Consider the following 12,542-nt stretch of genomic DNA (forward strand, 5'->3'; position numbering starts at 1 on the left):
CTGTATAACCATATGGATAGCAGCATTATTCACAACAGCTAAAACATGGAAGCAATCCAAGAGTCTATTGACAAATGAATGGATAAACAAGATGTGGTACATGCACACAATGGAAAACTCTTCAGCCTCAAAAAAGAAATTCTGATATATGCTATGTATATTAAGTGACATAATTCTGATACAAAAAGACAAATATTGTATGATTCCACCTATAATGAGGTGCTTAGAGTAGTCAACATCATAGACCTAGAAAGTAGAATAGTGGTTGCCAGGTGCTAGGGGGACGAGGGAAGAGGAAGTTATTGTTTCATGGGTATAGTTTCAGTTTTCCAAGATGAAAAGAGTTCTGGAGATGGATGGTTGCACAACAATGTGAATGTACTTAATACCACCGAACTCTACACTGAAAAATGGTTAAGATGAGAAATTTCTTGGTTTCCTGGTCCAGTGGTTAGGACTCTGCTTTCGCTGCCGAGGATGCAGGTTTGATCCCTAGTTGGGGATATCTGAAGTTTTCATTATATTCTCAACATTTAATTTTCTAGGGATCATACCTTCCCTTCTTCATGTGAATTTTTTCTTTTAAAAACATGTTTCTAAGCATTTCAATCAGAAGTACTAATATAACACTGATAGTCCCTTGATGCTAATTTTTAAGGTAAAGGCATTTTACCAAACTTAAAAAATAGGTTGCAACCTCATTATTGAAAAGTATGATCCAAAAGAAAATAGAACAAATAGGATGGAGCAATCCTTTATTTTTAGACACTCTCACAAAGGGGTTTTTAGTACGTAGAGTTTCCAGCGGAGAAGAGAGAACGTGAGGATCAGTCTCCAGCCACTGGCAGCTGCTCCGCTCAGGGCCGAAGTTCCTCCTGGCCCTAGTGGTGAGGTGGAGGTGTGTACTTCCCTTCCTTGATTAGCTTTTCCCGCTGTCTCTTGATGGCATTCAGACGTTTCATCTGTCAAAGGAGGAAAATATTTAAACTCGGAGGGAGATATGCACCAGAAAGTGAGCACTGGAGAAGCTGAATACAAAACTGGTTTCATTTTTAAACTATGGAAGCTGTTCATCCTGGAGGGCCTCTGAGATAAATCCCATCTTTAAAGAATCAATTTCTGCTGTATGTATAGTAATACCTCCTTGAAAATGGATAACTAGAATGTTCCTATTATATAGAGGAATATAAGCATTTACAAAAATAATAGAGATACAGCAGCTTTAAGAGGTATACTTGTGCATACTAAAATCTTTAAAAATATGAGAAGCTGACATCATCTCACAGCATATGCTGGTGACTGCTCACTAGGTGAGAAGGCAATGGCACCCCACTCCAGCACTCTTGCCTGGAAAATCCCATCGACGGAGGAGCCTGGTGGGCTGCAGTCCATGGGGTTGCTAAGAGTCAGACACGACTGAGCGACTTCACTTTCACTTCTCACTTTCATGCATTGGAGAAGGAAATGGCAACCCACTCCAGTGTTCTTGCCTGGAGAATCCCAGGGACGGGGGAGCCTGGTGGGCTGCCGTCTGTGGGGTGGCAGAGAGTTGGACACGACTGAAGCGACTTAGCAGCAGCAGCTCACTAGGTATGAATGAAGCAGAAACAGGCCAATGAGGTCTCTGGGCCACACTGAAAGGCCTGCTATGTGCTCAGCTCAGCCAGTAGTCGTTCAGACAGGCAGGGCCTTGAGCGCTGCCTTTTCCCCGCAGCAGGACGTTCCCTACGGATGAAAGTCAAGCTATCCAAGACTGTGTCAGAGCCGCAATTAATGGATTCTGTGACATGGAAAACAGACTTACCAATCCTGAATGCACTATTCCTTGGCTCAAAACCCAATGGCTTTCATCTTACTGAGAGGAAAAGCTGAATCCTTCCCTAGAAGGAAATTATAAGACCCTTCTCTCTGACTTTATGTCTTTATACCTTCCTCCAGCTCTCTCTGCTCCAGCTCAGAGACCCTTCCATTCGCTGCTTCCTCCTCCCTCAAGTGCACGTGGTTCACTATCCCCAAGTCTCTGCTCTGATGTTTTCTATCCTCTAGCTAGCTAGATAGAAAGGAGCTATCCTGTAGCTCCTTTCAGGAGCACTCCACTGAAGCACAGAGCAACCATACCAGTGCTTCCCATCCTTCTGTTTATTTTGCCCACTGCACATACCAACACCTGACACGCTCTTTCTTACCTTGTTTGTAGATTTTCTGTATCCCACCCCCAACTCTTGCCCCACCAATGAGTTCCATTAGGGCAGGGACTTTTTGCTGTTTTGCTTACTGCTATATTCCCAGTACCTGGAATAGTTCCTGACATAATAGGTGATCTAAAAAATACTTTTTGAGTGAATGACTAGGTTTTCACAAAGGCATGAAGTGGCAGTATATTCAGTTAAACATCCCATTAACTTTAAAGAATGAGGATGTAACTTCAGTAGAAAAAAACTTTAGGTATTCCCAATACTAAACATTAACCATTTAAAAAACTATATTCTTAACATTTCTCTAGTAAAGAATTTCCCAACATAAAACTAGTTATGGTTGAGGTATCATACAGCCGTATGTCAAATCTCTCTCCCAGCTAGAACCAATCATGACTTGGTGTTCTGAATACAAGCACAGGGTCTAGAATCAGCACTGCCAGGTTCAAATGCTATTTCCACCTCTTACTGGGCTATGTGACCTTAGGTAATGGATTTAGTATTTCCTCACTTCAATGTTTTAATCATACAGTGGGGAAAATAATTCTAAAGCATCTCATAGGAGATTATTGCAAGAAATATATGTACTATTACATTCTAAGAACTTAGAAAAGTGCTTGATTCTAATTCTTTGATTCACTAACATCTTCACTTAGATGACCTCTAAAATGGTAACATCTCTCTTCAGAAATTGACCTTAGAGCAAAACTATATTTCCAGATAAGGAAACCAAGATTAGATGAGAAAGACTTTCTTGAAGTCACAAAACTAGTGGTGGTAAAACCAGCATCAAAATCCAGCTCTCCCAACTCCTAATCTAATATTCTTTCCACCTCATCACACTGTCTCTTCTTGGTGTAAATTTTCCATAATAAATCAAGCGTTAATCTGAGCAAGGAATAAGTGGGGCCCGCAGAAGAGAAGTTATGACATGCTGCGAACTAACTAGCTGGTTGGCGGCCAGCTACCACCCACTCCTTGTCTACTACAGTATCACTCGATGATCAATATTCTTCCAGAGAACATAACAAAATTAATACCTGACAACCCTTTATTCCTTCCAAATTTGGCTTTACTTCACCCAAATGCCAATAGCAGATTATAAAAGACAAGCTATTTTAAAATGGATACAGATAACTTTAGAGATGCATTTAACTGAAAATCTAAATTGTATTCCTGAACCCCAAGGAGTTGACAGTAATAAAAATAATTCTTTTTTTTTTTTAATAATTCTATGTTATATGTGGAGCACAGAAATAGGCAAAATGACAGCCCACAGCTAACGATTTCTTCTCTAAAGGAGAATAGGACCCTATGTGTTACGCAATTCATTCAACTCTTGAGGAGGTAAACACTATGCTGCTGCTGCTGCTGCTGCTAAGTCGCTTCAGTCATGTCCGACTCTGTGCGACCCCATAGACGGCAGCCCACCAGGCTCCCCCGTCCCTGGCTCCTCCATCCATGGGATTTTCCAGGCAAGAGTACTGGAGTGGGGTGCCATTGCCTTCTCCGAAACACTATGCTATTAACGCTTTTTCCCTGTATTTTTGGTCAGGATCACCTAAAACAATCTCATTAACACCTCCATCTTCCCCAGAATAGAAATCTAGAGGTTGTTTTATCAGGTTCAGTGTAATAGAGCTGCGGGATTTTAATCTCTTCCCCAGTGAGGGTTCAATGAATTTGAAATATATTCGCCCAAACATTTTCAAGGACAAACACCCAAGACTAGTTGATACTCTTTACTTTACAGCCTACGCAAAAATGGAAATCTATATATGCAATTTTCAACCCGATGGCTGCAGCAGGGCACAATGCTAAGGAAAATATTGGGTTCGCCAAAAAGTTTGACAGGAAAACCCTAATGAACTTTTTGGCCAACCCAATGTGTGAGAATATGAGGAAGAACACTGAACAAGTTAACACAGTTAACTTCCTTGACATGGTACCTAAGTAGAGAAGGTAGTTCACACAAAAGTTTTGCCAATTCACATGGGGCAAGCCAATGCCTAATGATCAGTTAATTTTAATTTAAAAGTTTAAAATTTAATTTAAAAATTTAGAAATTTAGAAATTTCTCCAGAGCTACTTTAATTTAAAAGTAGCTCTGGAGAAACAAGGAAGTAATTCCATCCCCATCTTCATCACTTCCTCACCGTTTTCTGTCGAAGCAGACACTCTCTGAAATCCTCAAATTCTATTTTGCACTCCTTCTCTGCTCGGATACTGCCGATTCCATGTGCACACTCTATCCATTCCTTCTCAAAAGCATGGCATCGGGATGGGATCTTGTGAGGCTGCTCAGCACTCTGGATTGTCATCCAGCGATCTAGGTCAACACCCAGCTTTTTCTGCACATCAAAGAAAGGCATGGCTGAAGTGGAAGGGGGAAAAAAAGGAATGCCATAAAATTGCAGTCAAAAGAGAAATTTCTGAGAAAAATGAGATAATTATGACAAACAACCCTCTAGAAAGATATTTTGTACTAGTCTCCCAATTTCTTCTCCCCAAACTTTTTCATTACACAAGTTCTTCCAGTTCATGGTAGATAAGCAATTTTCGTGCTTTCACAAAACTCAAACTCGAGGAAAATGGAACTTGAACCAAAAAACAATGCATTAAAAATCCTCTATATTGATAAGGTCATTTTAATCAAAAGTTGAAAAGTGTGTTTTATTGGGAGTGTAGAGTTTAAGCCACTGGACCACTAAAGAAGTCCCTGTATTGAATATTTTGACTCAGTAATCCCAATGCTTTGAGACAGATCTGAAGAGAAAACTGAAATAAAAAAGCACAAGCATAAAAACATTTCTTTACACTTTTTGAACCACATCAACTTAGATGACACTTCTAAGAAGCCATCTTGAAGCAGGAATGTCATCCTGTGTTAGCATCGTAGACCTTTCATAGTACCCTGCACACCCCTGTAATGTACTATTCATATGCAGATCTCCCTTTTGAACAACCTTGAGGATAGGGACCAGTCAGGTAGGAGCTCAATAATTGTTGGGGGGGGGGGGAGAAATTCAAACAACTTAAAAGTGCAACAATAGAGAAAGTCCAGGTGTTTGTCTCTCAGTCATATCCCCACTCTTTTCTACCCCATGGACTGTAGCCCACCGGGCTCCTCTGTCTATGGAATTCTTCAGGCAAGAATACCGGAGTGGGTTGCCATGACCTTCCAGGGGATGTTCCCAATCTAGGGATCGAACCTGGGTCTCCTGCATTTTAGGCAGGTTCTTTACCGTTTGAGCCACCAGTGAAGTAACAGAAATGAATAATTAAATCCAGTACCTATTTGGTAGACAATGGTGGGGGGCGGATAATACACATGAAATATACATTTTAATGCTTAATGAAAAAAAGGGGGGTTTACAATAATGCTAAAAAAAAAAAAAAAGCTTCAAAAGAAGACTGGAAGGAAGCACAAAAAAAGGTCAACAGTTACTTTTATGAGTGGCAGGCTTACAGGTGAGTGTAATTTTAAAGTTTCCCACCCATTCTTTCAGTCATTTACTGAGTAATAATGTTCCAGTCACTGGGGGGGGGGGGGGGGGGCGGTGGGGAGCAGCTGCAACCTAAGCACTAGCACAGGACACACAGAGGGAATTGGGAATCAACGCACGAGCACAGGAGCTAAGGAGGAAGCACCTATTCTGTCCGGAGAACTACGGATCAAGTGCAGGTCGGTGACAGAGTATTCCAGCAGGGCACACACTGCACGAGTTACAGCCGGTGTGCTGGGTTATGTCTGGGGTACACTGAGCACCCAGACGCGGCTGGAGCGCAGAGTGCACGTCGGGAAGAACGAAACGAGCTTTAGAGGTTGGCGGGGCCTGAATCCCGCATGGCCACGCAGCAAGCTGGGAAAGGAACGTGGACTTCAGGTTAAGAAACAGAAGGCCAAGTATGAGTCGGTCAGAAAGTTAAGTCAACCTGGAAAAAGAGCCGAGAGAGGTGCGGTCTATAGACTTCAGTGACAAGCTGTGTGGACCGAGGAGCCTGGGAAAGCAGAAAATATGGCCAGGGAGAAAGGTCATCCACCCAGCAAGCCAAGAGGAAATCTGTTAAAGAGCTCTCGGAAGGACGCGCTTTAGGCTCTATCGCCCAGCGGACACACACAGCCCCTACCGTCCGGCCGCTGTGTCCTTTTCTCCTCGCTGGCCGCCTCTCGTAGACGATCCTCAGGCGACTAGGAGGCCTGCCGTAAAGGAAGCCCGCTGCGCGACTCTTGCAGCGCGACGCCGGGAGCAGACCTGCCTTCCGCCGTCGCGCCCCGGAACCATAGAGACCAAGCCCATCTGTCTGCGCCTGCGCGGCCGTATGAGTTGCCCTCCGGAGACTGCGGACGAGCGGACCTTGCCCAGACAACCACGTGAGAGGCATCCCGGGGTTTAGTGATTTCCTGCTGCTTCCTCCTTCAGTGCCTGGGACTCTCACCACAGCTATGATTGGTGAGGGACTTGACCAAGGAAACCCTCTTCATCCCCTTCCAGTGGCGGTTAAGCTCATGGAGTGTGGACACACCCAGGGTGGGTTCCAGTTCTTGCTCCGCCACATCTGTGTCACCTAGCAAAATTTCTTAACTTCGCTATGTTTCTGTTTCATCTAAGATAAAAATATCTTAAAAGATAATAATACAGTGTATAGGGTTGCTTGGGGGATTAAATGAGTTCTATTAAAGCACTGGGTTTCCCAGGTTGCCCTAGTGGTAAAGAACCCGCCTGCCAATGCAGGAGATGTAAGAGAAGAGGGTTCGATCTCTGGGTCAGGAAGATCCTCTATGGCAACCCACTCCAATATTCTTGCCTGGAGAATTACATGGACAGAGGAGCCTGGCTAGTTACAGCCCGTAGAGTCTCGAGAGTCGGACAGGATTTAGCGAGTAAACCACCACCAAACCACTGAGGCGTTTCCTAGCACGTGGAAGGCACTCTTAAGACAATCGCAGTTCTTTGTGTCTCAGTTTTTAATGTTTGCGGATTCTGGAGAGTCGTCAGAGACCATGCCCCTCTGTTTCCGAACCTCCAGAGGTTCCCCTTGATTACAGCAAGAGCCCCAAAGTGGTGGTGGGGTTGGAGCTGGGGCGGCTGCGCGGGGTGGAGTGGGTACCATAAAGTGTATGTGATATGATACGTTGGAGAAGTAGAAAGAAAATAGAATATTTCTAATTTTTGTGTTTTTTAATTTCTTGTTTGTGTGTTAATGTTTGCTGCTGCTGCTAAGTCGCTTCAGTCGTGCCCGACCCTGTGAGACCCCATAGACGGCAGCCCACCAGGCTCCCCCGTCCCTGGGATTCTCCAGGCAAGAACACTGGAGTGGGTTGCCATTTCCTCCTCCAGTGCATGAAAGTGAAAAGTGAAAGTGAAGTCGCTCAGTTGTGTCTGACTCTTAGCGACCCCATGGACTGCAGCCTACTAGGCTCCTCCACCCATGGGATTTTCCAGGCAAGAGTACTGGAGTGGGGTGCCATTGCCTTCTCTGATGTTAATGTTTATAAAGGGCATAATACTATATTAGTTGTACATATTAAAAAACTTGTAAATAAATATTTATTGGGGGGTTGGGCTGAAAACTTCTTTTTTTTCCTTCACTGAAGACAGAAGGTTTTGTTGATGCAGATGGGGGTAGAGGGGCCCCAGGAGCCCAATGCAGGTGGGACCGAGTCAGTCAGCAAGTGCATGAGGCCCAGGGACATGGAGGTAGGTTAGGGCACATTCATCTTACTAGGATTCAGTGGCTTCTTCCCTGTGGAAGAGAGAGCATCTTGAGGGCGGAGCAACTTGAAGAGCAGTGAGGGAGAGCTTAGGGTCTGCGGAGCCCTCAGGAGAGAAGGCACCAGGACAGGCAGCAATATCTGTGTGGAAAACTAGGTCAACTGGTGAGTAGGAGAAATGGGGACGCTTCTTGGAGGAGGGGGTCCAACTGTGACCTGGGTGAGCTCTCAAGAATACTTGGTGTTTCCAAGCAGAATGGGGCAGGGCCCAAAGCCCCTTTCCCTGTGGGTCCCCGTTAAGGAGAAAAAGACATTTGGGGACCCCATAAGCAAGGGGGTGCCAGAATTAGTCCTTAAAGCACAGCTGAGGGCAGACGAGGCACCAAGACACGAAGGCGCAACCGGTGGGGGGTCAGGGGCAGCCTCCAAGCTGAGTGCCAGGTCACAGGAGGATGCAGGACTGCCCATGCTTGATCGGCATGGGGTTGAGCACTGCCGGACAGCTTCAGTAAACACTTCCTTGATGCCATCCTGCTGCAGGGCCAAGCACAGCTTGGATCTGCTGGGCCACCACCTGGCCCAGCTCCTTCAGGCACCTTTAGGGTGTCAGGTCCTTCTTGGTGCCCACCAAGAGGATGGGCACCTCGGGGCGATGGTGGCACACCTCTGAATGCCACTTGTGCTGCACATTCTCATAGGAAGGTGGATGACAGTGGAGAAGCAGATGACAAACATGTTGGTCTGAGGGCAGGAGAGTGTGCGGAGGTGATCATACTCCTCCTGGCCTGCTGTTCCTACAGGTTCGGGTTCACTGGGCACCCATCAACTGCACTCTGGGTGCTATAGTTGTTGAACACTGGGGATGTAATCCTTGGGGAGGGCGTTGCTTGTGTAGCATGTTTTGACCACAGCCCCTTTGCTCACCACCACACACCTGACGCTTTGCGTGGTGGGTGCAGGTACTGCAGTGGAGACTATGCCTCCTTCCCTTTCTGAGCCCTCCTGGATCAGTGACCTGATGCCCTCCCCAAGGCAGGAAGATGGGGGTGGCAGCAGTGGCTCTGTTCTGCAGATTTCTTTTCCTTTTAAGCAATGAGCTCTCAAAACTGTTTAGAGAAGTCCGGTGTTCCAACCTTCCCAGCCTCATTGTCCAAAACTCTGCCTAATGCCCCAGCCGAGAGCTTGCTCTTCCATGTATTCCAGGAATATCCTGCGATCCAATCTCTCTCTCCCTTTTTTTCTTCTTTCCCTTGGAAGGATACCGATTCCTCCCTCCCCCGCTTCCATTTCTGCATGCCAAATTCCTGCTCTGCTTCAGGACTTTTGCATAGGTTTCTCTAAAAGGCATTAACTATCAACCAAGCCCTAGTTTCATCCACTCTGAGGAGAATGCCTGAGGTCCCACGATGTACTGCTTTTGTTCCAGCATTCCAATTCTCCTTTTCTTCCCCCCTCATCAGATATGTACCCCACCTTAGATAAGTTTCAGTTTGGCTAGAATTTCCTGGGCACCTAATGCATGTCCAGCACAATACTGGAGGATTATGGAATTGGCAACTCATGGCCCTTGCCTACAAAATACTAGAGGTGGCAAGGTGGTGATCACCACCACCCCTCTCACTTCTCCCATTTAATGCTGGTGATAGCATCTTTCCAGCCACTCAGGTAGTAAACTCTGAAGCTGTATTTTGCCTTTTCCTCCTGCTTCATCCAATATTTAATCACTGGCCAAATGCCTTCAAATATTCCTTCAACAGATTTTCAAATTTATTTTTTCCTTTCTGCTTCCTGGCTCCTCACTTCAGTCTGTTTTACACTGACTAATCTTTCTAAAATATTAATTTCATTGAATCACTCCTCAGATACCAGGTGGGGTAGATTAGTACAAAGATGGCAATTCAAATGCCTCCAAGGCCAGAGCTTGCTCACTGTAAGGAAATGAAAACAAAAGCATTATGATAAATGGGAACTGATCCTTGGCCTCAGTTTGAGGGAGAGGAATGGTGGGGAACATGAAACCTGAAGAGCATATGTCCCGTCTAAAGGGGGCAGCAGCTCCTCAGCTCCACTCTTGCTGTCAAGAATCAGGGCTCCAAATTGTCAACTCTTCAAATTTTTCACGAGAAGCCAGAAATCTTTTGTTATTGCTTAAATGTGAAACGCTGGCTCACACGCTAGTAAAGTAATGCTCAAAATTCTCCAAGCCAGGCTTCAGCAATACGTGAACCATGAACTTCCAGATGTTCAAGCTGGTTTTAGAAAAGGCAGAGGAACCAGAGATCAAATTGCCAACATCCACTGGATCATGGAAAAAGCAAGAGAGTTCCAGAAAAACATCTATTTCTGCTTTATTGACTATGCCAAAGCCTTTGACTGTGTGGATCACAATAAACTGGAAAATTCTTCAAGAGATGGGAATACCAAACCACCTGACCTGCCTCTTGAGAAACCTGTATGTAGGTCAGGAAGCAACAGTTAGAACTGGACATGGAACAACAGACTGGTTCCAAATAGGAAAAGGAGTACGTCAAGGCTGTATATTGTCACCCCGCTTATTTAACTTCTATGCAGAGTACATCATGAGAAACGCTGGGCTGGAAGAAGCACAAGCTGGAATCAAGATTGCCGGAAGAAATATCAATAACCTCAGATATGCAGATGACACCACCCTTATGGCAGAAAGTGAAGAGGAACTAAAAAGCCTCTTGATGAAAGCAAAAGAGGAGAGTGAAAAAGTTGGCTTAAAGCTCAGCATTCAGAAAATGAAGATCATGGCATCTGGTCCCATCACTTCATGGGAAATAGAAGGGGAAACAGTGGAAACAGTGTCAGACTTTATTTTTTGGGGCTCCAAAATCACTGCAGATGGTGATTGCAGCCATGAAATTAAAGGACACTTACTCCTTGGAAGGAAAGTTATGACCAACCTAGATAGCATATTCAAAAGCAGAGACATTACTTTGCCAACAAAGGTCTGTCTAGTCAAGGCTATGGTTTTTCCAGTGGTCATGTATGGATGTGAGAGTTGGACTGTGAAGAAAGCTGAGCACCAAAGAATTGATGCTTTTGAACTGTGGTGTTGGAGAAAACTCTTGAGAGTCCCTTGGACTGCAAGGAGATCCAACCAGTCCATTCTAAAGGAGATCAGTCCTGGGTGTTCTTTGGAAGGAATGATGCTAAAGCTGAAACTCCAGTACTTTGGCCACCTCATGCGAAGAGTTGACTCATTGGAAAAGACTCTGATGCTGGTAGGGATTGGGGGCAGGAGGAGAAGGGGACGACAGAGGATGAGATGGCAGGATGGCATCACTGACTCGATGGACTTGAGTCTGAATGAACTCCGGGAGTTGGTGATGGACAGGGAGGCCTGGCGAGCTGTGATTCATGGGGTCGCAAAGAGTCAGACACGACTGAGCAACTGAAGTGAAATGTGGAACATTCCATTTTAAAAAGTGGGGCAACTAATTTTTTTTTCAAGTGCTGACCAAACAAAACCCATCATGGAAATGGCCTTTGAGGTGCCAGATTTCAAACCTTGGATGGAGAGAAAATTAGACTGGGAAAGCAATTTACTTTGAACTTTGATGGGTTTTTTTACATCGAGCCTTACTCTCTTCTTCCCCTCTCTTCTTCTTATTGTTGCAGGCTTTTCTGAAGACTCAAATCTGATCATTCAGAAAACACTTCCTGAGCTCTTATCTCAACCATGACCCTTGTTGAGTTCTTGGGATGAAGGCACAGAATGCTGTGGCAAGTGGTTAAAACAAAGATGAATAAAAGGAAAATGCAAAAGAAGGGGGTCATTCATATTGCTTGGGCTCTGCGTAAGGTTATTCAAGAAAAGGTCCAGATTTTGGGGTTTGGCATTCAAGACCATGATCTGACTTCTTTCCATTTCTAACTCCTCAGATCCCATTGTTCACCAACTGGTATTCAATACCCTGGTGTTCTCAAACATCCAGAACTGTTCTCATGCTTGCAAATTTTGTAGGATCATTACAGACTTCCCACTGTACCCCCCAGCAAATGCCTAATCCGTTTTCATCGTTTATCGCACGAAGCTTTCTGTGGAGTCTTCCTGAACTCCTGAGCATTTACTAGGGCTTTGTTGAGGTCCCACCAGCCCAGTTATACGTATACTGTTTCCTATTATAGATGTTATCTGTTAATACGCCAAGCCCCTCCATCCGGCCCCGGTGTTGGTGCGGCTGTGCAAGGATGTCCAAGACAGGGCGCTCCCGAAGATGGGGAAACTACAGTTCCCAGAAATCCTACGCCAGAACTGCGCCTGCGCCGTTGCTATGCCGACCATGGGCGCCAGCTTAGCTTCCTGGGCTTTTTAGTGACTTAACTCTGCCATGGGGCGGGGGCCGCGTTACCACCTCTTGTATTCCTCTCGTTTATCTCTTTTTTTCCTTTTTCTGCAAGCCTCTGCTTCTTGGAATTGTAGTTTTACAACGAAATCAAAAGATATTATACACAGAAACAAGCCTGAGCTGTCGCCTCGTTCATTCTTTATTGGGGAACCCAGAGGCTCAGAGGCCGGGTGGAACAGGCCTAGGCATTCTGTGCTTCCCCAACAGTCTTGCTCCCATCTTCAAAGAACATGAGGAAGGCTCAGTGTTAATCGA

The 12,542-nt window shown here is 45.1% G+C and overlaps 1 protein-coding gene and 1 pseudogene across 1 annotated transcript; both read right to left on the minus strand.

The window, feature by feature from the left end:
- Window positions 1-738: 738 nt before the first annotated feature.
- NDUFS5 (NADH:ubiquinone oxidoreductase subunit S5) lies at window positions 739-6,464 on the minus strand. The gene is made up of 3 exons (XM_006080987.3): window positions 6,327-6,464; window positions 4,352-4,569; window positions 739-962 (listed from the first exon to the last, which is right to left on the minus strand). The coding sequence occupies exons 2-3, from the start codon at window positions 4,565-4,567 to the stop codon at window positions 882-884; spliced, it is 297 nt and encodes a 98-aa protein (XP_006081049.2). The 5' UTR covers window positions 4,568-4,569; window positions 6,327-6,464; the 3' UTR covers window positions 739-881.
- A 1,299-nt stretch (window positions 6,465-7,763) lies between these two features.
- On the minus strand, window positions 7,764-12,223 carry LOC102390856 (annotated as a pseudogene).
- Window positions 12,224-12,542: the final 319 nt, after the last annotated feature.

The sequence above is a fragment of the Bubalus bubalis genome, chromosome 6 (genome assembly GCF_019923935.1).
Source record: "Bubalus bubalis isolate 160015118507 breed Murrah chromosome 6, NDDB_SH_1, whole genome shotgun sequence".
In the NCBI taxonomy this organism is placed as follows: domain Eukaryota; kingdom Metazoa; phylum Chordata; class Mammalia; order Artiodactyla; family Bovidae; genus Bubalus; species Bubalus bubalis.